The 26,163-nt window shown below is 46.8% G+C and overlaps 1 protein-coding gene across 3 annotated transcripts in view; it reads right to left on the reverse strand.

Moving 5' to 3' along the window:
- The window catches only part of LOC144672664 (activin receptor type-1B-like), a 62,131-nt gene that overhangs the window by 32,588 nt on the left and 3,380 nt on the right, over nt 1-26,163 (reverse strand). The window contains exon 1 of one of the 3 annotated variants that reach the window (XM_078534541.1): nt 2,611-2,829. The exons of the other annotated variants lie outside the window; for them this stretch is intronic. Coding sequence (XP_078390667.1) covers nt 2,611-2,635 — 25 coding nt within the window. The 5' untranslated portion in view covers nt 2,636-2,829. Of the gene's footprint in view, nt 1-2,610; nt 2,830-26,163 lie in introns of those variants that run through there. 3 annotated transcript variants of the gene reach the window in all.

The raw sequence follows: 26,163 nt of genomic DNA on the forward strand, positions 1-26,163 counted from the left end.
GCACTGGCCGACACTGCTATTTTCATTCAACAGTCAGCCATATCTCATTGCTGTATGTGGAAATGCTGCCCTGCACAAACTGGTTACTGTATTTGCCGATATAAGTCCTTATCAAATGCACCCGATGTGCTTTGAGAAGAAGCTGTTATGTAAATGGACATCTTCAGATTAATTTATTAACTTTCTGCACTATAGTGAAAAGGACATCATTTATGTGCAGTACCATTAGAGCTGTGTGATTGCTTCTTCATCACTCGCATGCAAGGAACGTTAGAACTCCAACCTTTTAAGAATCCCTTCATCCCAGATCCATTCCAGACAGCAGCAACTCATCACAAGGCACCTCCACGAAGATCAGCAGCCCTTTCAGCCAAAGGTGTGAGCTCACAAGCATTAGCATGCTATTTGATGGATGAGGGTAGCTCTAGGCAACCCCAGTCCTATCCTCTTGTGACACCTGTGTATGACCCAGCAGGGGGTGGTCACTGGAGAACAAGAAGAAGCAGGAGCCCTTGGCTGATTGATCACCACCCACCAGCATAAAGGCCACCAGCAGTAATTCAGTACAGACAAGTTAATGGACCCCGGCCTGTCTAGCTCAGTACCACCACACACGTGTACACTTCCTCATTAAGACCTCCTGCATCTGCTGGTCTCACCCACCCGAGGGAGATTAAGATGCTTAAAGCAGTTGATGGGGAGAAACTATTTCCTCTGGTTGTTTGGGGTGGGGGGGGGTCCAATACAGGGCAGGTAGATGGAGTTAAGAAACAGATCAGCCATGATCTAATTGAAGAGGAGAACAGTCTCAAGGGGCTGAATAGCCTCCTCTTCCAATGAAAATTCTTGGGTTTTCAGTTCCCATACCAAAAAGAAACTGATCTTGCCTTTTCTCATTACGGGTGCTGACTGATCAGCTATGTAAATTCCAGTGGGGAAAAAAAATCCTCTCTCACACTCAACCATCCCTTTTCCCTGGCTCGGCTGGGATATCTGCTCTCAGCCAACTGAACCACTGTCATTCATGCTCTAAGCTGCCAGCACCTATTGAAGCATCCCTCAGTTAATAGTTATTTGCCTGGCACTTCCAGTGCCAACTGTTGCAGGTCTGGTAGCTGGTAGAAAATGGATAGGGCTCCAATGCCACCTGGGCCATTTCCATGTTTGCACTGGTTGCATTTTCTGCTGCAATTTCTGCTTGGTGGGAGAGGAAAATGAAGCCAACTCCCAGCCACACTTATTAAATCACACCAGGATAGCCATTAACCAACTTAACCTGCCAAAGCAGCACTCATTGCAGTTAGACTGTAGCAGCACATGAAAGACCTGACCTGGTTTCACAGGAGACTCACACAGTGGCAAGCCTTAGCACATCGCAAATCCAGAATGAAGGGCTGCAGTTGGGTCAGCTACATTCTTCAGTACAATAAAATCTTCCTTTACTTACAACCCCACCACCTCCTCCTCGGTGTCACACATCTACAGGCCTCTAAAACCCAAGCTGAGTGTCAGTCAGCACTTACTGCCTGAGTTAGCTCATTTCATCCTCCCCCTCTCTTCATCCTTGAGTGATGCTTCGAGTTCCCAACTCTGGGTAGACACATTCCTGGAGGTTTCATCACATGATCTCCTGCTGACAACAGCCTTGCCCCCATTGGTCACCTGACATGTCCATCCTCACAGTGCCCCCTTCTCTAGGCCAATTGGAAAGCACACAGACTCCATTATCTGGCTGGCTGATTCTTAACCGTTAGTGAAACAACCTTTAAACTTCAGGAGAGCCCCGTTGAAGAGATTTCAACTTGTGATAAACGTAGTTAGTTGAATTACTACCGAGGTTGTGGGGGGCAGGGTGGGGCAAAGGTGAAGGGAGAGAGAGACAGTGTAAAAAGGTTACGGGGGGTTGGGGGGGATTTTGCCTAAAAATAAACTGTCCCATAGGCTGCAGTCCGAAATCAAGGTGGCTGGAAACAGCTCTCTCAGAACTCATTGAATTTAAGAACAAATTGGAGACTCGACAATGAATGACAGCTGTTTTCGTTAACGCTTACCCGAAAAGCTGGTTTCATTAGCACAAAAGATCAAACAGGAATTATTTAAGGGAGTAACAGACAAACTTGCATCTAACATAGGAAAATGTCCCAGGGCGCTTCACAGAAGTGAAAAATCAGACAAAAATTGACACTGAGCCAAAAGGAGGAAGGTGGCTAAAAGCTTGGTCAAAGAGGTACACTTTTCAAGGAGAGGCTTAATGAGGGAAACCCAGAACTTCGACAACTGGAGGGGAAGACCATCAATAGTAGGGCAAAGGGAGTGGGAGGAGAGGCAATGGAGAGCAGGTCAGAATTCAAGGAACACAGTTGAGTTGTGGGGCTGGAGGAGGTTACAGAGATAGGGACGGGCAAGGCCACAAAAGTAATTTGAACACTCGGATGAGAATTTTACAATTGATCGGGAGTCAGTGCAGATCAGAGAACACAGGGGTGATGGATGAGCAGGACCTGGTGTGAATTAGAATGCAAGGCATGTAAATGCTGGAAATATACAGGAGGCCCATCAACACATGATGAACAGGATGGGCAAACATTGAGAGTTAGCATCAGAACTGACCGAAGCCTGATAAAAGGATTTCCATCCAAGTCGTTAATTTCTTCTCTTTCTAGATGCTGATTCGCTTGCTGTGTATTTCCAACATTGGCAGTTCTTTCCCCCCTCTCATCTATGAAGGTGGAATGTTGATTGATTCTCTGTAATTCCATGTGTAAAACAGTCGTGAAACTGCCAAGAGGGAAATCTAGCTTTTGGTTCATTCTGGCACACCATGCCCATAGGTTTTGAGATGGGTCTGAATAAAAAGGAACAAAAAAAAGGTACAGTTCCTGTGCCCAATAGAAGCCAGTCTTTAGCTCAGTGGTAGCTTATCCCACCTAGGAGCCAGTAGGTTTGAACCCCACTGCAGGCAATCCATGAGCGGAGACATGCAGTGAGCAGCCACAGACCCCCAACCCCAATAAGATTGTATTGAATTAACCACCCCGCATTGCTGGGGAAAACTCTCTTCACCCACGCACTGGATGCATCACATCGACCTGTTGGGAGGGAGGGGGGGTGGGGGGAGAGGAGAAGAGAGGAGGGGGGTGAGGGGGGAGAGAGGAGGAGAGAGGTGGGGGGGGAGGAGGAGAAGAAAGGAGTGGGGGGACCTTTAGGGCTGACTTAAAACCCAGTTCCCACTAAGCGGCGAGCAGTAGCTTTAAAATGGAACAGGCTAGGCAAACAGCAAAATGTCACAACAGGGTTCCACTTCCCACATCTACTCCAAAGAAATGCTAATAAGCAAATTAAACTTGAGCACATGTTGAAATAATCAAGAATATTCCAGGAATTTGATCACCAGTAGACAGGGAACAATTCACTTCCGATCTTGTTGAAACACGTCTCAGCAACTCAAGTAATGCTGAGCGCTCCTACAAACAGTGAAAACATTACCACTTGAAGGATTCTTCCTTCTCCCGGAGGGCTGTGCCAATTTTCTGAACAGTTGAATTTTACTGGTAAGAGGAAGGGTGGAGGGGTACAGGGGCAGCTCCACAGGACCTGGTTCCCGCTTGTCCAATTGACCATTATTCACATGAACCGGTCCAGCAAACTGTTAGCCAGTCTTGGGCCTCATAAATCAAAGCCCCCTCAGCATGCATTTCCAGCTCGGGACAGCTCCTCCTTTCCCTCAACCCAGGGGACCCCAAAACAAATTTGTACCTACCTCACCCCTAAACTGCTGCCTTAAATGAGAACAGGCCAACTGGGTACAGAACAGGGGCATAGGTGGGTATCCCTGGTTTGCATTGCTCCATTACATGCCCAACCTGACTCGGTGAATTGTCTTGAATGACAAACAAACAAACAAACAAACAAAGCCTGCTTGGGAAAATCCAGAGAATCAAAAGTGCGTCAGTTAAATTTTCCACTGCACCTCATGAGTCAGGGCCCCAAACCTGGAGCTCAGCTACAGAAAAAAACAGAACACGTAGAGTACAGGTGGGCTGCAGACACACCCCAAGAAGATAGCTGCCAAGAAAATTCTCTCAGGGCAAAAGTCGATTTAAAAAAAGATACCGAAAATGCAACTTTTAAAAGTCATAAAGATATCCAAAATTCTGTCCAAGCTCCAGTACTGGCTCAGTGAGTAAAGGCACACACAGTATCCTATTGAGCATGAAGTGCTCCCGGTTTGGGGTATATTTACAAAATTCAGTCACAATAATTTTAAAAAAAAGAGTAGAGCAGAGGACACTAGAATTGACCTCGGCTTTCATAGGTTCTTTGGCTGAGGGAGGGGGGCAAAGATTAGCAGGGTTCCTGCTTCCACTTAGTAGCCAGAGACTCACTGTTGGAATTGGCAGTGCACAAGTGGCACGTGGACTGGATCAGAAAAGGATCTCGATGGCCAAAGAGTGTGCATCAAGGTCAAGGGCCACACATGAATGAAGGTCACTTGGGTGAGAAACTGGAAGGTGGCTGCTCCAACTGAGGAATCATCACCTTCAAGAGTCAAGGAACTAAACTTGGGTTGATGGGGGTGGGTGGGGAGAGGGACGGGGAAAGGGAGGGGGAGGGGGAGGAGGGTAGAAACAGCATGGGGTGGCAAGGGAGCAGAAAGTAAACCTCCCCAGTTGATGTATAAGAAATCTCACTGCAGAATTGAGTCGGGATAGATGCACAATGAGGCTCGAGATACACGTGACATTAACTGCCAACTCCAGTCAGATAAATTCCTGGGAGATTTCATCTTGTGACCTCCCACCTTCAACTGCTCAGTCAAACAGCATTTTCCCCACAGCCTTCCCACCCCCAGAACCCCTTTGGCCCAATCTCCAATACATAATAAGTGGGGAGAAGGTGGCACAGTGGTAATGTCACTGGACCAGAAGCCTAGGCTAATGGTCTGGGGATGTGGGTTCAAATCCCACCTTGGCAGCTGGTGGAATTTGAATTCAATGAACAAATTTGGAATATAAAGCTAGTCTCAGTACTGGTGACCATGACAACTAATGCCCTTTAGGGAAGGGAAATCTGCTGTCCTTACCTGGTCTGGCCTACGTGTGGCTCCAAACGGACAGCAATGTGATTGACTCTGAAATGGCCTAAAAAGCCACTCAGATGGGCAGCAAGTGCTGGCCTTGCTAGTGACGCTCACATCCCATGATAGAATAAAGAAAGATTTCAAAAGGAAAAAAAAACAGCATTCTTTAATAAAATGTCCCAATGATTTTTCTCAGGCAGGTAGTTGGAGTTAAGACACAGGTCAGCCATGATCTAATTGAATGGCAGAACAGGTTCGAGGGGCCGAATGGCCCCTTCCTCTTCAAATGATGTTGGCGACCTCCCCTGGTCAGCACAATCTGCACAGCAGACACCACACCTTGTGGCACAAAGCTTCACCCCTTTGAGAGAGACGCGTTTGCGGGATCATCTGTAGCAACACGTGCAAACAATCAGACACTGACAGTGCGCAAAATAAAAACCACACGCTCAGCGATCAGACAAAGCCTCACTTTATTCAGTCTTGACCAGATACAAAAAACAAAAAACAAGATAAATGCCCTTCAGAAAAATTCCTTCGCAGACTAAGCAAGGGTATGCAAAGAGTTGCTGAAGGCGCTGTCAAGTTCTCACGGAAGAAGGTTGGGCTAAAAAGCACAATTACAGCGACAGCTGAGAACAGCCTACTAAGCAGTTGCCACAGCAACAATGTTGGCTCAGTATAGTCAGATAGAAACAGCTGACATCCTGCTGTAAGAGGGGCAGGAGGATTTATTCAGCACTCTTTGCAGTCAATTGAGAGACAGGGAGTAGAAAGCAAAACACACAAGCCAAAACATTAAAATTGTCTTATCCCTTCCTTTTCTTCTCCTACATTTCCCCTTCCAACGCCTCATACCCCTGGGAGGTTTTATAGACAATGCCAGACCTCCACTATTACAGCAGTATATCCTAGGCAGCCAGGGTTTGGTTTTTTTTGGGGGGGGGGGTGGGGGGGTGGGTAGCGGGGGGAGAAAAAGAGTGTCACCAGGGGCAATCACAACTGCCGGGCTTGCCAACTCTGGTTGGCCAAATTGTTGAAGGTTTCATTACATGACCTCCCAGTCCCAATTTCCCTGTCCTGTCACCTGACAGGTGGGTCCATCCTTGTGATCCATGGCCAAATGGAAAGTGGAACCAAAATCATCTTTACCCGATTAGGTGACTCTTGACTGGTGAGTCACACAGCCTTTCTCCCCATCCCCCACCATCTCCAATATTTTTTTTATGCCCAATGAATGAAAAAACATTTTTGAAGTGTATTTCTAATGCCATGATGAATTTTCTCCTGCGTTGTTCACAGCAATGTCCAAGGTTTTAATCTTTAGCCCTTGGAGGATCCAAGGAGATTCAAGTTTGGAGTGGGACTTGAACCCAGAGCTTCTGGTTTTGAGGCAGGGACACTACCCACTGTGCCACAAGACCTTGCAGCTCCTGAATTCCCGAATGGATTTATTAGTAACCATCTTATATTGATGGCTTCAAGTTGTGATCTCACCCGCAAGTGGAAACATCTTTGCTACATCTACCCTCAATGGGTGTGAATCTTTATCTGGGTTGGGGTGGGGGGTGTGGGTGGAGAGAGAAAACAATATAATTATAGACATCTATTATGAAACACCTTCATAATTTTAAAGATCTCTATCCGGTCACTCCTCAGACTTGCCTTTTCTAGAGAAAAGAACGCTAGCCTGTTTAATGTTTCCCGATTGATATAAAGCTCCTGGCTCTGGTATCATTCTACTAGATCTTTCTCACACCTTGTCCAGTATCTCTTTAGCCTTTTTATAAACGTGCAGACAAGAACTGTTACAGCATTCGTAGGCGACGTCCTCTAAAATGCTCGCACCTAATGGCAAGCTGCTTTCTCCAGACAGCCAAAGCTTGGAAAGGCAGTCTATAATTATACTGTTGTTTTCTCTCTTCACCCACTGCCCCCACCCCCACCCCAGATAAAGATTCACACCCATTAAGCTACAGTAAAAGTTCAAAGCGGACAGATGCATACAATGCAGCAGTGCAGAAAAAAACTTCCAAGCCCCCCACTATTGCATTTTACTGAAACCCCCAAACACCAGCAGAGTCCCTCCTGCCCTTGAGCTGTGAAAGGAGCCCAGGAGACATTGGGTTGTTTTTGCACGAGTTAATGCTCACTGTGCAAGATGCTCGTGCCTTACACCAGACGCAGTACACCCTGTACAAAGTACTTCAGAGTGTTAGCCAAGGAGCAAAGCCTGGCTACTGGGCTTTAAATGGAATGGCTTGAGGCCAGGCTGCTAAAAAAATAAGCCTCTCTCGACAGCTAAGAGACAGACAGACCAGTTACAGGTCAGGATCATGCTCCTGCCAGGCTCTCAATAATAAAAAAAAGGTTACACAACCTGTAAACAAAAGCTTAAGTGAGCAGCTTGCCAATCTAGTGACCTTTAAACCCAATGAGCCGCACCTCAAACTTTTACTTGTCAAACTGAACACCACTTTGGGCCAAAGGTCAAAGTTCCTCTGACAAGAGTGTGAAAGTCCTGTCAAAACAAGAGTCGGGCAACTTATTTATATAGCGCCTTAAATACAGCAGAACACCCCAAGACGCTTCCACAGGAGCACCATCAAAACAAAAGTTTGACACTGAGCCACATAAGGCGATATTAAGACAGGCAATCAAACGTTTAGTGAAAGGGGTAGGTTTAAGAAGGGTCTTTTTAAAAAAAGAGGGGTTTAGGGAGGGAATTCATGTTTTGCATGCAGGCAGCTGAATCTTTATTAGCCACCAAAGTAAATCACAGGTGCTCAAGGGGGTCAGAATTTGAGGATTCTGAGGAACCTTAGAATCCTAAGATCTGAGGGTTGTGGGGCTGGAGGTAGTTATAGAGACAGGCTGGAGGGATTTGGAAACCAGAATGAGAACTTTAAAATTGATACATTGCTGAACCAGGAACCACGTAGGTCTGAGAAACAGAGGGGGATTTAGGTGAATGGGACTTGGTGAAAGACCATAAGAAATAGGAGCAGAAATTAGGCCAATCGGCCCATCGAGTCTGCTCCGCCATTCAATCATGGCTGATAAGTTTCTCAAACCCATTCTCCTGCCTTCTCCCCGTAACCTTTGATCCCCTTACCAATCAAGAACCTATCTATCTCGGTCTTAAATACACTCAATGACCTGACCTCCACAGCCTTCTGTGGCAATGAATTCCATAGATTCACCACTCTCTGGCTAAAGAAGTTTCTCCTCATCTCTGTTCTAAAAGGTCTTCCCTTTACTCTGAGGCTGTGCCCTTGGGTCCTAGTCTCTCCTACTAATGGAAACATCTTCCCCACGTCCACTCTATCCAGGCCTTTCAGTATTCTGTAAGTTTCAATCAGATCCCCCCTTATCCTTCTAAACTCCATCGAGTATAAAAGTTAGGACACAGGCAGAGTTATGGATTACCTTAAGTTTATATAGGGGTGGGGTGTTTTCTCATTTGGAGAAACCAACATTATGGTGCAATGCAGTTGTTGGGCACTACAATTTCTTGCTAAATATAAACTTCAAACACTAAACACACAGTTGAACAAGTGAGACACATTCCACTCAACATTTTGTAATTTACAAAAAAAAGGGCAAAAGGGCATCCCTTTTCCCGATTGCTGTCCAGTGACAGCTGTTGCAAGGATATCAAGTGGGGGAAAAAAGTTTGAACTGGAGTGTGAAGCACCCTACAGTTGAATAATCCATTGATAGTGTATACGCTTGCAGAGGAAAAATGCCCCCTTGTGTGAGGCCCCAGCTTTTTACAATTACGGCACTTGATTTGTAACGGTTGAGAGTTCAAATCCTAGCACAAGTTGTGAAATGGGTTAATCTGGTGATTTGTGGACAGTAAAGTGACCATAAAACAAATGGGTAAAACCCACCCAAGTGGTCCGTTAATGTAGCTTCAGGGAAGGGAGCCTGCCACCCTTCCCGTCTAGTCTCAGAGTAGGAGACTGATCCTGGTAGTCTCCAGGGTGAGTTTGAGTGATTTGAACAGGGCTGCAAGTGAGTTGGCCAGCAGAGAGACGATAGCTCTGAAGAAGAGTCATACGGACTGAGGGAAGGGGTGAGGAAAAGGGGTGAGGGAAGGGGTGAGGAAAGAGGGAAGGGGAAGGGGGGGGGAGGAAGGGCGCCAATACAGCCGAGGTCTGAACCAGCAAAATCCCAGGGGGATAGCAAAGCAGAGGCAGGATATCCAAGTGTTGAGCTAAATTAGAGGCATCTCGGCCGGACTGCTAACCTCAGGTCGTGACCAGAGAACAAACCTGTGCTGCTTAGCCAACGCCGCAGTTCCTAACCAAGCCCCATCGAGCGCGGGATAAAAAGTGAGTGAGCGGTGACTGCGATTCTCCGTTTCCCAACAGGTGGGATCGGACACTGAGAGAAGAATTGAAGAGCTGGAAACACAGCAAACGAGCTGACACTGAGCTCTGCCATCTGTCCTCCTCCCCACCCCCCCCCCACTTCACCGTGTCCCGCAGACACAAGACAACGCTGGATATTTCCAGAGATGCGTGTTCCAGTTTACTCAGCCCGATTGCCCCCACCCCTCTCCCCCGGTGTGATAGTCGACACCTCTGCGCCCACCCCCTCCTCCCTCCTGCACAGGGAGATGCCAGGACAGTAAGAATGGCGATGAAGGGAAGTGAAGGGGATACCATCAAACCAGCGCACTCCACATCCCATTCCCTTTTCGTGGGGTGGAGGAGGAGGAGGGGAACATCCTGAATCAAAGTGTAATCCTGACAATATCCAAAACCCCAACATGTACAGCAAATGGAATTTGACTTCAGGTCAAATGGCTGCGATTATAGAAAATTAGCTGTCCCTTCCATGAGGAAAAATATACTTGTAGAATGCAATCTAAAATACCACACACACACACACACACACACACACACGAGTTTTTTTAAGAAACAGAATGCCACTCGATCACTAAAACATAAGCAGGGTCACTAGTTTAACGTTTTATATTTAGAGGGCCTGGGATCAGGTGATGGAAAGATGCTTCAAATCCTGGAATGCAACATTAATTCAAACAAATGTTGAAAATTTCACGGTGTGTATTTGTAGATGTGTATTTAAATGGAATGGGCAGCCACAGAAAGTCAGCTGATCAGCAAAAGACAGTGAGTGATCTTCTCTAGGCCTTTTGAGTCCATACTTGGCCCCAACTCCCAACTCCAGTGTTGCACTGTTGGAAGTGCTGCCTTTTGGGCAGGAGGTTAAATCCCCTCTGACAAAGATCTCATGACACTATCCAAAAGCAGCAAATTTTGTTTTCCTTAAGTTTTCCACCTAACTCAGCCTGCTGATAACTGCTTTGGAGGGAAAAAAATACTGCACATTAGCAACTGAAATTTGAATAAATGAGTAACCATTGACCTCACTTATACAAGCAGCTCAGTTCTGTTTAAACAAGATAAGCTGAAGGAACTGACGTGAAGACTTGGTGATAAAAGCAAAACACTGCGGATGCTGGAAACCCAAAAACAAAAATAGCTGGAAAAACTCAGCAGGTCTGGCAGCATCTGCGGAGAGGAGCACAGTTAACGTTTCGAGTCCGAATGACCCTTCAACAGAACTCGGAACGTTAACTGTGTTCCTCTCCGCAGATGCTGCCAGACCTGCTGAGTTTTTCCAGCTATTTTTGTTTTTGTGAAGACTTGGTGAATTGTTCAGTGGTGGGGCTTTCTTTAAAAAAAGAAGAGATTTAGAGTTCAGCTGGTTAGTTTAGTAATCCCCTTTTATGGACGCGATTACACGGAATATTTGAGAGACCAGACCGACCACAAAGTCTCTGGAGGTGTTGGAGTGGAAACTGAGTGGATGGCCAAGGAGGCAAGAGTACTGCCTGGTCTGTTGACATGAGTGTGATCAGGGATGCCCCAAGCTTAATTCTCTGTTTGGTGGTGATCACTACTGAGATAGCAATATGGACACTGGCAGGAATATCAACTGAGGTTCCCATTAGGGTTACCAATCCTCCAGGATTGAAGATTAATCTCTAGGGCACTGCAGCAAGTAACTCTGGAGAAAAATCAAGACAGCATCAAGAAAAAGGCTTTACCTTAAAACCTATAAAAACGATATTCACTTTATAATTATTATATTTAAAAAAACAAAGCAGGAAAAGACTGTTTCTCTAACAAGCCATGATTAGTCCAATTGCTTTATTCGTTCACTGGGTGTGGGCATTGCTGATAAGGATAAGAACAAATGATAAGCATTTGTTGCCCATCCCTAATTGAATTGAGTGACTTGCTAGGCCATTCCAAAGGCCAGTTAAGAGTCAACCACATTGCTGTGGGTCTGGAGTCACATGTAGACCAGACCAGGTAAGGACAGCAGATTTCCTACCCTAAAGACATTAGTGAACCAGGTGGGTTTTTATGACAATTGATAGTAGTTTCATGGGTCACCATTACTGAGACTAAATTTCAATTCCAGATTTAAATTAATTGAATTTACCTTCCATCAGCTATAATGGTGGGATATGAACCCATGTCCCCAGAGCATTAGTCTGGGCCTCTGGAATACTAGTCTAGTGATATTATCACTACACCACTGTCTTGGGTAACAAGGAGTCTGTGTCCCTCCCAATTGGTCACAGGAAGGCAGAGCGCCCAGAGAATGGACCAATGGCAGGTGTGGGAGAGGCGGGTGGTCTGCAGCAGGTGGTTGCAAGATGAATTCTCCAGGAAAACACCCACCTAAAAGTTGGCAACCCATTTCCCCGTTGACCCCTTGCTGGAAAAGTGTAGGAAGTGAGAAAATCAGCAGGATTGGATTTGGTAGATATGCCCATAGCTGTTGGGTTATGGTAGCATAATGGTCATATTATTGCATTTATAACCCAGAGGCTTGGACTAAATAAATCTGGAATAAAACCATGAAATAACTGGGTTATATGATATGCACCATAAAAACCCACTTTCACTCATGCCATTTAGGGAAGAAAATCGGCTATATCTGGTCCAGTCCCACACCAACATGACTGACTTAACTGCCCCAGCAAGCCACTCAGTGGTATTCAAGGCAGCAGCTCACCACTTCCTTCAAGGACAATTTTTTTGTTCTTCCATGGGGTGTGGGCATTGCCAACAAAGTCAGCATTTGTTGCCCATCCCCAAATGCCCCTTGAGAAGGTGGTGGTGAGCTGCCTTCTTGAACCGCTGCAGTCCATGTGGTGTTGGCACACCCACAGTGCTGTTAGAGAGGGAGTTCCAGGATTTTAACCCAGCGACAGTGAAGGAACGGCGATATATTTCCAAGTCAGGATGGTGAGTGACTTGGAGGGGAACTTCCAGGTGATGGTGTTCCCATCTATCTGCTGCCCTTGTCCTTCCAGGTGGTAGCGGTCACAGGTTTGGAAGGTATTGTTGAAGTGCATCTTGTAGATGGTACACATTGCTGCCATTGTGTGTTGGTAGCAGAGGGAGTGAATGTTTAAGATGGTGGAAGGGGTGCCAATCAACTGGACTGCTTTATCCTGGATGCTGTTGAGTGACGTTGGGGCTGCACTCATCCAGTCAAGTGGAGAGTATTCCATCACACTCCTGACTTGTGCCTTGTAGACGGTGGACAGGCTTTGGGGAGTCAGGAGGTGAATTTCTTGCTGCAGAATTCCCAGCCTCCGACCTGCTCTTGTAGCCATAGTATTTACTTGGCTGGTCCAGTTCAGTTTCTGGTCAATGATTCTGTGACAAACTCATCAAACTGATCTCCCTGCAGATAGTCAAAATTCCCCAGGGCACATTTTAGTGTTGCCTGAGTGGAGAGAGATGGAAATTTCTCAAAGTCAACAGCCGATAGCACCCACCACATAATTCCCGCCCTCTGACCTGCTCTTGTAACCACATTATTGAAATGGCTGATCCAGTTCAGTTTCTGGTCAGTGGTAACCCCCAGAATGTTGATGGTGGGGGATTCAGCAATGGTAATGCCACTGGAAATGGGCAATAAATACTGGCCTTGCCAGTCACACCCACATCCCATGAATATATTAAAAATAAGGCTAAATAGATGCCACTCACTGCCAATGCACTAAAACATGAAGGGTGGCCACGTTCCCTGGCAAGAGTTGGCATCACCTGGAACAGTGCAGGAAAGAGAGGCCAAAAACATTATGCAAACATATCACACTGTCCTTGGATGTTTGTAATACACATTAAGAGGAAACTCTGGTATCTCCCACACTTTTAGCAGCTGGTCCATTGGCAGCACTGGCAGTTGACCTGCTCCCAGGCCCCAATTCCTGGATACAGCTACATTTTTAATTCGCTTCAAAAAATAAGGCTAGTCAGAAATAATAGGATTGCAGACTTTTTTTGTGCACAATAACCTAGTCCAGTTTTTAGAATAAAATAGACGCTTCCAAAGCCAGGCTTGGAAACTCTACTTGTACACTAGCCTGAGGCAAGTTACTCACCAGCAGCATCACAATAAGGACCCTCTTTTTCACATTAATGCATTTATCCCTCAGAGAATGCCATGCTGTTGGACTGGGGATCAGCTTTTTAAGCCTTTAGCTGTGCTTACCATGTATTTACAGGTCAGAAAGCAGGCCATTTGGCCTTACTGGTCCAAACCAGTGTTTAAGCACCTCACAAGCCTCCTCCCATCCTTCTTCATCTAACCGATCAACATATCTTTCTATTCCTTTCTCCTCACAATAATCTAGCTTCCGCTTAAATGGATCCATGGTATTCACCTCAACCACTCTGTGGTAGTGAGTTCCACATTCTCACCACTCTGTTCCTCATTCGGAGCATGACCAATTCTGATTGGACGCCGAGGTTTCATCGACCTCCCACCACCAGCAAAAGTGTCCACAGAAACAGAGAAAAAAAAGAACTCTTTCTTTTGAATATCCAATGATTTTTCTCCCCGGTTAACTCGCAACATCATCCAGGAGATTAACCTCTCAACCCTGGAGGCTGGGTAACCCGACCCCATTCACCGATTTTACCAAGAAAGTGCACTGCACTCCCTCAGGATCGCTTTTCCACTAGGAGAGAGTGTGTGCAATCGTTCTTTTGAGTGAGGACTTCAATTGGAGGGGGGGGACATTGTACCTTGAAAGCACGCAGCCTTGGGTGCCCCAAGACAACCCATATGCAGAACTTCTCAACACTACCCCCACCTCAAGCGTCAGCATGGTTCAACTGGTAGCACTTTTACCTCAAAGTTCAAAGGCCGTGGGGTCAAACCCCACTACAAGACTGGAGTCCATAATCTGGGATGACACTTCAATGCATGACAATGCTGCATTGCTGAAGTTGCCTGCTTTAAGATGAGACGCCATACTGAGACCCTGTCTGCCTGTTTGGGTGGACATAATCATGGAAAAGTAGTTCTCAGTGCCCTGGCCAAATTTCTCACTCAAATTGATAACCCAAAAAAAAAAATCTGATCATCCACTTTGCTAGGTACAAATTGCCAAGAAAATAACAGCAACTGGACTAGAAAATAACTTGCATTTCTACAGCCCCTTCTACTACAACCAATGAAGCAGTATTGAAAACGTAGTCACAGTTGTAATATAGGGAGTGCTGCAGCCAGTTTGTACACAGAAAGCTCCCACAAACAGCATGTAGGAATGACAAGGTCATGTTTTTTAAGTGATCGCTGCTCAATCCTGTTTTTACCGGCCATTAACAAGCCACACACAATTCCAGCAGTGATTAATCATTGGTCCACTTTCTTCTCTGCTCATGTGCGCCCCCCACCCCCCCCACCCGACCTAAAACCCCTTATCGCCACTCCAAATATAGAGTGCAGGGGAAATCCAGCACCCTCTACTACTACCCTGATAGAGATCAGCTAACACAGCACAAAGTGGGAGTCAGACCAGAGGTCACCTTGTACATGACAAAGTTACTCACTGGAAAAGCTCACTGAGCCATTCAGCCTTCTAAATAAAATTCACACAATTCAAGAGTAGGCTGACTTTTTTATTTTGGTGAAAGAAGCAAGCGAGGGGCCCCGGAATGTCAGGGAGGATTTTTAAATCCTCAGACTGGCCACACGAACCAGAATCGTTTCTTTCCTCCCCCCACCCCAGTGTCCCAAAATTACACTTGTTCCGACATGGAGCTGTAAACTTAGCACAGCCGCTGGTAGAAAGCAGCTGAAAAACCACCTGACCTCCACACATATGACACTTAAAGGGGTACTGGTCAAGGAAACATTGGACAGCCAAAGCAAGGATAGATCAGGTTAAATTAAGTCTTTGCGACACTTTGCGCACAACACCATTATGGTGAGATAAAAACAAAAAGCTAAAAGCTACTGCGGATGCTGGAAATCCAAAACAAAAACAGAATTACCTGGAAAAACTCAGCAGGTCTGGCAGCATCGGTGGAGAAGAAATCAGTTAACGTTTCGAGCCTTCTGCCGAAGGACCATGAAGGCTCGAAACGTTAACTGATTTCTTCTCCACCGATGCTGCCAGACCTGCTGAGTTTTTCCAGGTAATTCTGTTTTTACCATTATGCTGAGACTGGCTTACGGGTCTGCTGAGACCCTCAAACACTTTTTCACACAAAAAAAAGGTGCAGTTTTGTCATTAAGGTACTGGTAATGGGTCGAATAGCGGGAGCATAAAATGTTCATTCTATGTCCAGTTGAATGGCGATTTCAGCACCCTTGGGCTTGAGTGGATCACCAACTTTTCGTTACTGGACAAGGATTTCTGTGGATGTTGGGCCTGAGTATGGCTCAGCTGTAATGCCTCCTTCCCTCCCTGATCAACACTTGACAATACTCAAGGGTATAGCTAGATATGTGGTCACATCCTCAAGGTACCAGATGGCTTTGCAACTGTACGCTAGTAAAAGTAAGCATCTTCAAACAAGGAGACACAAACAGGGCCAAAAACAAAAGGCATGGGAGCCAGAGGTTCCAAACAATTAAGGGGAAGGGGTCCATGTAACTAGTGTACTAGTATACTGCTAGTAAATGATAGAAAGAAACCAAGTCTGGTCATGTTTCAATCCACATTTAAATTGCACATTTAACCGATTGAGTGGAACAATTGCTAATATTGACTGCAGTGGAGTACTGCAGCAGTGCACTTACTGACCTGAAAGGTGGAAACAACAAAGAACCATAGTCATTCATGTGAGAAAGGACACATACTTGGCAGTGTCACTCTGTTTGTGTGCCCTTAGAATAAAGACATCTCTTTTACACTTAATCTCGACACCAAAAGTCCAAAGTTAATTCATTAAAAAGTTCTCAGGGCATGAGTGATATTGGCAAGGCTGGTATTTATTGCTCAATCCTCATGATTCTGAATGCAGCAAAACTGGGGTGGTGGGGGCAGGCGGGCAGGTTCCCTGCCCCGAAGGGCATCAGGGTTACAATAGGTTATGATAATCTGGCTGCATTCCTGCCCATTTGTTATTGGTGCTAACCCACAAACCACAGCTTTTAGGCTGTTAATAATGACATCTCCAGCCCTCGCAACACCGCCTCCGAGACTGAGCCAAGAGACTTCATACAAAATAAACCACGTAATGATTTTTTCTTCATTTCTGCCCAATATTCCCCTCACATAACTTTTGAGCCACAAGGCAATATTTTGATGAACTCTGCAATGGAAGTTTGATTGAATGCTGCATTGTTGGAATGACTTCCTTAAGTGTCAATTTAGTTCAGTCAACAACATTAATTTTTTATAGCACCTTTAACATAATAAAACATCCCAAGGCACTTCAGAGGAACATTATAAAATAAAGTATGACACCGAGCCATAAAAGGTGATATTAGAGCAGATAATCCTTCTTGGCCTCCACCTATCACTGGCCCCCTATCGAGCTCTACCTGTCCCTCCCACCCTCCCCCTCTACCAGCTTATATTTCATCTCATTTCTATATTTTTCTTAGTTCTGATGAAGGGTCATACAGACTCGAAACGTCAACTGTATCCCTCTCCGTAGATGCTGAGTTTTTCCAGGTATTTTTGTTTTTGTTCTAGATTTCCAGCATCCACAGTATTTTGCTTGTATTTTAGATAGCCAAAAGCTTGGTCAAAGAGGTAGGTTTTAAGGAGTGTCTTAAAAAGTAGAGAGATGGAGAAATTTAGGGAGGGAATTCCAGAGCTCAAATAGTGGAGCGATTAAAATTAGGGATATTCAAGAGGCCAGAACTGGATGAGCAGAAATAACTTGGGCGGGTTGTGGTGCTGAGCACACTCACTAATGGATTTAGACAGCCACGGGTTCAAATGCATTCGAACACCGAATCTGGGCTTTTACTTCAATGCAGTCCTGAAAGAGTGCTGCATTGTCAGAAGTGCCGTCTTTTTGGAGGGGGGGGGGCACTGATCAGAGACCTAGCCTGATGAACGTTTTAAAAAGTCCCAATGCATCACTTGATGAATAGCGGCCTTCCCACGGTATCCCAGCAACTTCTTTCCCTCCCAACACCCTACCCCTTCCCAACACCCTACCCCCTCCCAACCAAAAATATCCACTGGGCAGTTGCTTCATTTTGGGATCTTACTGTACACAAAAATGGCTTCCCTGATTACCCTTGTAACCGCTGCCCTTGTCGAGGCATCGTCTCCACATTTGTCAATGAATGCTCGCAGGAAATTTGGCTATAGGAGGGACATTATAGCCAATCCAAGCCCTGCCCCCTACCCTTCCGTCCCAATTCCCCACAGACCCCCCCGACACAGGGCCCTCAGTGGGTTAGCAGCAGCAATAGGAACCCTGACTCATCCCATCACCTTCCTGTCCAGGCATTAGGAAGCTATCACTATCACTTCCGGTGCCGGTCAATCTTGAGATCCTCCTGTTAGTGTGGGCGAGCAGGATAAGTTCACTGAGCCGCAGAAGCCCGGTGAAAATTCATTGCCTGACACACCAAAACAACTTGCATTTATCTGGCACTTTTAGCATATTAAAAAATGCCCCACAGTGCTTCAGGCACATTGAGACATTAAGACTGGTGACTCAAAAATTGTCAGGAATTCGGTTTTAAGGAATGAGGAAAAGGTGGAAAGGTTTAGGGAGGGAATTTCAGAGCTTAGGGCCTAGGCAGCTGAAGGCACAGCCACCAATGGTGGAGCGATGAAAAAAAAATAAGGGATGCACGGGAGACCAGAATTAGAGATCTTGGAGGGCTGGAGGAGCAAAGAGAGAGAGGGAGGGCGAGGTTCGAGAGTGGGATTTTTAAAACCACTGTCATAAATTGTCACAACCTCTGGTGAAAACAGCAAATGGGCCAGAATTACAAGCTCCCTGCTTCAAGTTGCATTCCATGCACAAGGTATTCATTGCTGATGCAAACTTTTCTTCCCCCTCTTATCTGGCTTCATTCTACACTGATCCTGGATTAGGCGAGAATTCTTTTTTTTAAAAAAAAACACAAGAGGCTCTCTTGGGATTGACGTGTACGGAGACTCGTCTGAAACAGGACACTGATTGTTTTCTTGGCGTTGGATCCCTTCTGGTAGCCTGTCACTTGCTTAATCCTGTTTATGGCTCCTAAACTCCCAACAAAGCATCAGCTCCCAGCGTTAGTTTGAAGAGGTCACACAGAGAACAATCAGCACTTCATTCAGAACCAGTTACCAGACACACCCACCACACACTAACCAAATGAGAACTTCTAACACATAGCCCTGGGGAGGCATCATAGACAGAACAAATCAACACTTCATCGGCCAGTAGCCAAACATCAACCTTCCCCCCACCAAACAACTTTCCACATTGCATTTTGGACAGACCAGGAGAGAAAATACACATTTGCTTGGAAAGATCAGAAGGTACCTCTGCTGATATTCTCAAAGCAAAGCTGCTATTGCGTTGAACTCATGTTGTTCATATTCCTGGGTGGTGTTGACATCTTGGTTTAAATAGCTCGATCGAGCTCCCTTTATCCCGGTGCCAAAATCTGGAGCTTCTCTTACAATGCGCAAGACCCATAAGAACTTACTTATATTGTATCTTTACCAGAATGAAATGTCCCAAGGCGCTTCACAGGGATGAGAACAAAACTTAATACTTCTTATGTGGCTCGATGTTAAGTCAGATGACCAAAAGTTCAGTCAAAGAGGTAGGATTTAAAGAATGCCTTAAAAAGGTAGGGTTGCCAACTCTGGCTGGATGTAGATGTCGGCAGAAGTGACATCGGAGTGGTGTGACTAAGGGAGCGCAAGAGGGGAAAACAAACCAACTTTAATTCGACAGAGGGTATGAATTTGCAGCAAGGGTGAATGATGATTAAAATTTAGAGGGAAAAGAACGCTCTACTCGCTCTTAAGGGGTTCGATGAAACCATGGTGCAAATCTTGCAAACAGGGATATTAAAAGCTGCTAAAACGGAGGAGAAAACAAATTTCTCTCTCTCTCTCTGTCTGTGTTTCTAATGAAATGAGATGGTCCAAACCCCTGCTCATTCCCGTCACAGCCGGAGTAACGCTCGCCGCTCGTGCCCGTCACAGCCGGAGTAACGCTCGCCGCTCGCGCCCGTCACAGCCGGAGTAACGCTCGCCGCTCGCGCCCGTCACAGCCGGAGTAACGCTCGCCGCTCGCGCCCGTCACAGCCGGAGTAACGCTCGCCGCTCGCGCCCGTCACAGCCGGAGTAACGCTCGCCGCTCGCGCCCGTCACAGCCGGAGTAACGCTCGCCGCTCGCGCCCGTCACAGCCGGAGTAACGCTCGCCGCTCGCGCCCGTCACAGCCGGAGTAACGCTCGCCGCTCGCGCCCGTCACAGCCGGAGTAACGCGCGCCGCTCGCGCCCGTCACAGCCGGAGTAACGCTCGCCGCTCGCGCCCGTCACAGCCGGAGTAACGCTCGCCGCTCGCGCCCGTCACAGCCGGAGTAACGCTCGCCGCTCGCGCCCGTCACAGCCGGAGTAACGCTCGCCGCTCATTCCTGTCACAGCCGGAGTAACGCTCGCCGCTCGCGCCCGGCACAGCCGGAGTAACGCTCGCCGCTCACGCCCGTCACAGCCGGAGTAACTCTCGCCGCTCACGCCCGTCACAGCCGGAGTAATGCTCGCCGCTCACGCCAGTCACAGCCGGAGTAACGCTCGCCGCTCACGCCCGTCACAGTCGGAGTAACGCTCGCCGCTCACACCCGTCACAGCCGGAGTAACGCTCGCCGCTCATTCCCGTCACAGCCGGAGTAACGCTCGCCGCTCACGCCAGTCACAGCCGGAGTAACGCTCGCCGCTCACACCCGTCACAGCCGGAGTAACGCTCGCCGCTCATTCCCGTCACAGCCGGAGTAACTCTCGCCGCTCACGCCAGTCACAGCCGGAGTAACGCTCGCCGCTCACGCCCGTCACAGCCGGAGTAACGCTCGCCGCTCATTCCCGTCACAGCCGGAGTAACGCTCGCTGCCCATTCCCGATCCCTCAATGAAATTTAAAACCCACCAATCCCATCACAGCCCACTCCAGTCCCAGCCAGAGTCCTCCTGGTTTTTTTTTGGTTTAAGGTTTGAATTTGATTGTTCAGCACTGCGCAGGATGTGATGTCACCACGTGGCAACACCTCATGACGATGGGAGTTGGAGTTTCTTTCCCCTTCTTGGTGGTTGCTGATAACAAATTACACAACTGATTTATTTAAAATATCGTTTTAAAATCTCCCGGAATGCTTTCTTTGGCCACTGGGAGATTGATGCCGATTCCGGTCGTCTCCTGGCCATTCCAGGAGGGTTGACAGCCGTATATAAAAAGGAGGAAAGCAAGGTAAGAGACGGAGAGGAGTAGGGAGGGTATTCCAGAGCTTGGGACCTAGGCAACTGTGAGCAGCGCCTGCTTTTTGGCACACGTAGGGTTCCCAACTCCAGGATCGCCCTGGGGTTTCCAGGAATTAAAGGCACCTTTGAAAAACAATGGCGTGCTCTCTCCCATCAGCCCCTGCTGGTTTCTTTAGACACTTAATTTATTCGCCATAAGAGGAGATTAGGCAAAAGGTACCATCGTGCAGCACAAAAGGCAACCATTCAGCCCATCGAGTCTGTGCGTTCTCCAATTGGCACAGGAAGATGGGGTGTCACGAGGATGAAGGTGTTGGGTGACCCAAAGGCAGAAGTGTGGGTGCTGAGCCGCTGGAGGCACCTCTGCACAATTTACAGAGCAACATATAGCACTTTTAACACAGCAGAAACACCCTGAGGCATTGCACAGAAGTATCACTGGACATAATTGGACCACGGGCCACACAGGGAGGATATTAGAGAAGGTGGACCAAAACCTTGGTCAAAGAGGTAGATTTTAAAAAAGGAGTGTCTTCAAGGAGTAGAGAGAGGTGGAGAGGGTTAGGGAGGCAACTGAAGACATGGCCACCAATGAGCAATTGAAATCAGAGATTCACAAGAGGCTAGAATTGGAAGAGTGCAGAGATCCTTGGGCAGGGGGGGTTGTTGTAGGGCTGGAGAAGATGATTACAGAGATAGGGAGGAGTGAGGCTGTGAAAAGGTTCAAAACCAACAATGAGAATTTTAAAACCAAGGCATTGCCCAGGAGACAATGTAGGTCAGGGAGCACAGGGGCGATAGGTAAACAAGACTTGGTACAAGTTTGGATATGAGTTTTGGATGAGCTCGAGTTTACAGAGGGTGCAAGATGGGAGACAGGCCAGGAGAGAATGGGAATATTTGAGCCATGCTGCGCAGAGTGGAACGCGGTAGGTAGAGAAACCGTGGAAACCAAACAGCGGGTCACAGGGCCCGGGAAAATGGAGGGCTGCTGATTCTGGTCAGGTGACAGTGGGACAACTCAGTGTCACCCCCTATTGGTCAGGCCCAGAAGCCACGGATTCCCTAATACACAATCAGCTTGACAGGGGACAGTGAGAACATTGCACATCTGCAGTTGGAAAAAATGCCCAAGAAATGAGACCGACTTATTTAAACAAACAACAAATTCTACTAATTTGCCACCCATCTCCCAAAAAGGGAAAACAAGTAGAATGCCAGTTGATTTGCCCACCATTCCACCCCAAGGCCCCTTTAATTGATGGAGCAGGCAGTGACAAAGCCACTCTTCCACCCGATTTGCTCCACTCTCAAAATGACAGTAATTGACAGACTGATCAGGCTGTGGAGAACCCACCACTTTTTGTTTTGAACCGATTACTAATTCACTAGCTCTGCCTCTAGGCAAGCGACCTACAGACAATCAAATGAGAGAGACTGGACTGTGGATGGGAAAGGGGATGGGAGGCTATTGTAACACTGTGGGAACTTGGGAGTATTGTGTCTAGACTGGTCTCCAGACAGACTGGAGAAGCTGCAATGAGGATTTACCAGGATGATACCATAATCAAAGAGGTTATACCCATGGAGGAAAGACTGAACAGGCTGGGGATCTTTTCTCTATGTACAAAGAAGAGACAACTTGAGAGTTAACCTGATAGAGGTCTTTAAAATTATAAAAGAATTTTTATAGAGTAGATGCAGAGATGATGTTATGACTTGTGGGATAGACCAGAACTCCTCCTCCTCAAGTAACCAAGCCCTAAGAGGGCATTGGCAACCATGGACTTCCATTGGATCAGTCCATGATTATGCTTGGCAAAGCACTGTAGTATGGCTGCCCAGGAAACTCTTACAGCCTGCCATCAGGCATAATGGAAGGATTTACAGGCTGATAAATCGACCAGTTTGGCCACGTTATAAGCACATGGCCATCAAAATCTGGAAGTGGGACTTGAACCCAGAGCTTCTGGCCCAGAGGTACAGATGCCAACACTACGCCAGAAGACTGTAGTGAGACCAGAACTAGGGGTCCCAAATACAAGATAGTCACGAATGAATCCAATAGGGAATTCAGAAGAAACTTTCCCCAGAGAGTGTAGAGAATGTGGAACTCACGACCGCAGGGAGTGGTTGAAGTGAACGGATTTAAGGGGAAACTGGATAAACGCATGAAGGGAGAGAGGAATAGAAGGTTATGTAGATAGGGTGAGATGAAGTAGGGTGGGAGGAAACTAATGTAGAACATAAACACTGGCAATGGACCAGCTGGACTGAATGGCCTGTTCTTGTGCTGTAAATTCTATGTAATTCTACAGAACACCACTCCCTAAAGTGCAGGAAGATAAAAAGCACTTTCATACCACACACGCCAGACCCGTTAGCCAGCATTGTCATGGCCTAACCACACAAACCAGCTGTTCCTGATCCTAAGTTTTGAGCAGCTAACATGATTCTTAAAAAAAACATGTACATTGCCCAAGTGCCATTGCTCAACAAAATGTGAAATTGCTTCCCTGACCCCACCCCATCGCAAAGCAGTAAACTTTACAAAGCAGGAATTGAGGGCGTTGGTAGTTCAGTCGGTTCAGCAGTGGGCAGTAGTTCATCACTTGAGGCATTGGGGAACAGGCTTGAAGGGCCACTAAGCCTGTTTCTGGTTCCTTTTCTTACTGAAGATCGGAGGCAGGGAAGTCAGTTTGTGCTGATCTCGCCTGCAGTGAGGGTGGGGCCAAACCACCCCAGCCCCCCACCCCCACAACTGGACCCAGGGTTTTGCTTTTGCGCTGGGGAGAACTCCCCTGCTCTTCTTCACAATAGCAGCTTGTACATCCACCTGAGGGGCCCGACAAGGCCAGCAAAGACAGCACCTCCAACAGTGCAGCACAACCCTCAGCGGGCAAGAGTGCTTGCCCATTGAGCCACAGCTGAGATCAGTGTACCAGTTCGCTGCAAGTACTGGGTTCAGCCAGTTATTCCTGCAAATCCATAGCCCAACATTGTTATGGGATTACAATTCTCCTGCTCGGAAAAGAGAGCCAAGTGCCTACAGAATCACATCCAGCGTGATTCAGCATCTTTAGGAACGGGTTGCAGGGAAGTGTCATTATCCCACAGAATTATGACACTTCAAAAGAAGTCATTCTAGACGAGAATGCAAATACGATAATGAAAATATCATTGCGCATAACGAAGGAAGTTCGATGACTGGGAGTGCTGAGTCCAACCACAGGCTATCACATTGTGCACTGTGTTGGATCAGGGGATCACATTGCTATCCAGTTGCCGTGTGCTTTTCCCATTAGCGGGTCAGCACCAAAGAGCAGTTTCAAGGCTGACACGCATGCAGGCAAACGAGACTCAATGCCCTTGGTTGGTTTTATACCCAACGCATCGAATTACCTTAAACAGAAAGCTTCAAATGACATTTCCATCAGATTTCAGCTGAATCAGAATGTCCAAATCCAACTGAATTTACATACAGTAATCATCAGTCATTGGACACGGCATTAATCTGTACTGCCCACACCTCATCCACCACCTATACCCTTGCTGACCTCCACTGGTTCCCCATCTCCTCAACACCTCCAGTTTGTCAGCTATGACTCAGTTGTGTCAAAGACAGAGAACACTTTGCGTTCAGGTCCCACTCCAGAGTCCTGAGCACAAAAATCCAGGCTGACCGCTCCAGGGCAGTGCTGTCTTTCAGACGAGACATTAGACCTCTCAGGTGGATGTAAAACAACCCATAGAAAAGAGCAGGGGAGTTCTCCCCAGCATCCTGGCCAAGTTTATCCCTCAATCAACATCACCAAAACAGATTATCTGGTCATTATCACTTGCTCTTCATGGGAGTTTGCTGTGCGCATATTGGCTGCCACATTTCCTACATTACTGCAGTGACTACACTTCATTGGATGTAAAGCACTCTGGGATGTCATTGAAAGATACTGTATAAATTCAAATCTATTTTTATTGAAGATCCTGGCTGATTTCCCTCCTCACTAGCGTCAGGCCACCAGGAAGAACTCTGACGACTGTCAGCACCAGCTGGGATCAGCTTACCCTACCTGGGAGCTGGATGGGCCTATAGGTCACAATAGAACACTGGGCTCTTTTGCTTCAATGAACTGAGAGATCAGGAATCTCCTGACACGATCCATTTCTCGTAGACACCCGAGAGTTTCCCATCTCATGCATGTTTATGTTTGATGATTCCTAATCGTTCAAAATTAAAACCAGGCAGGGCCCTGTCGCAGGGCAGTGAACGTGCAGAGTTAGGTCTTAATGACAAAGGGCTTGTCCACCATCACCTATTCACTTCTCCCTGTTAGCTGTGGCACAATGGGGAGCACGCTCACTTCTGAATCAGAAGGTTGTCAGTTCAACCACCCCCCCACCCCTCCAAAGGTCTGCACATGAAAAATAAATCGAGGCTGACACTCCCAAGTGCTGCACTGCCAGAGGTGCCATCTTTCAGATACGATATTAATCCCAGACCCTCTCAGGTGGACACAAGAAGATCTCATGGTACTATTCACATGAGAGCAAAGGGATTTATTCCTGACATGCTTATTGATATCTAATCAAATCAACATCAGTGAAAAACCAGACCATCTGGTCATTACCACATTGCTGTTTGTGGGAGCTTGCTGTGTGCAAATTGGCTGCATTTACTCCAAAAAGCAATTTATTGGCTGTAAAGCAGTTTGGGAGGCCCTGAAGTATTGAAAGGCGCTATAGAAATGCAAGGTTTTTTTCCCCCTTACACTGTGCAAATCTATGATTAAAAAGTCTTACGAAGGGGAGGTTATTTGCTATTTTTTACCTACCCCATTCCCATTTTAAGGAGACATCAACTGGTTTAAAATTTTTTTAAAAAGGGGGGGTTAGAGCCTCCTGTTAAACAGCAGAGGGAAATTTTCAACCAAACGCATCAATCATTCAGACAGAATCCCACAGTATAAGTCATTGCAGGGCTCGGTTACCTCAGCAATCAGATAACACACAATCTTGTCACTTAGGTGACACTAGGATTTCAGCAAAGAATAATGGCACACCGACCAAGCGTTTACACAATGTCTACTTGAACTGCTCAAAAACATCCGGCAGAACATTATTGCATCCTTCCAACCTTGGGCTTCGTTTCGAAATAGCACAGCACACAAGGGAAGATGCACCAGTCAATGGCAGTGACAACAATGGCAAAAAAATTAAGGGGATGAGTTAAGAGTAATAATAGTAAAGCATATTAAGGTAAGTGGCATTTCTCCTGTGGTATAGCAATCCCAGGTTATTTAACAGAAAAGAGCCAGGAGGGAGTGGAGGAGGATTTTATTCACA

This window comes from Cetorhinus maximus, chromosome X (assembly GCF_964194155.1).
Source record: "Cetorhinus maximus chromosome X, sCetMax3.hap1.1, whole genome shotgun sequence".
NCBI lineage: Eukaryota > Metazoa > Chordata > Chondrichthyes > Lamniformes > Cetorhinidae > Cetorhinus > Cetorhinus maximus.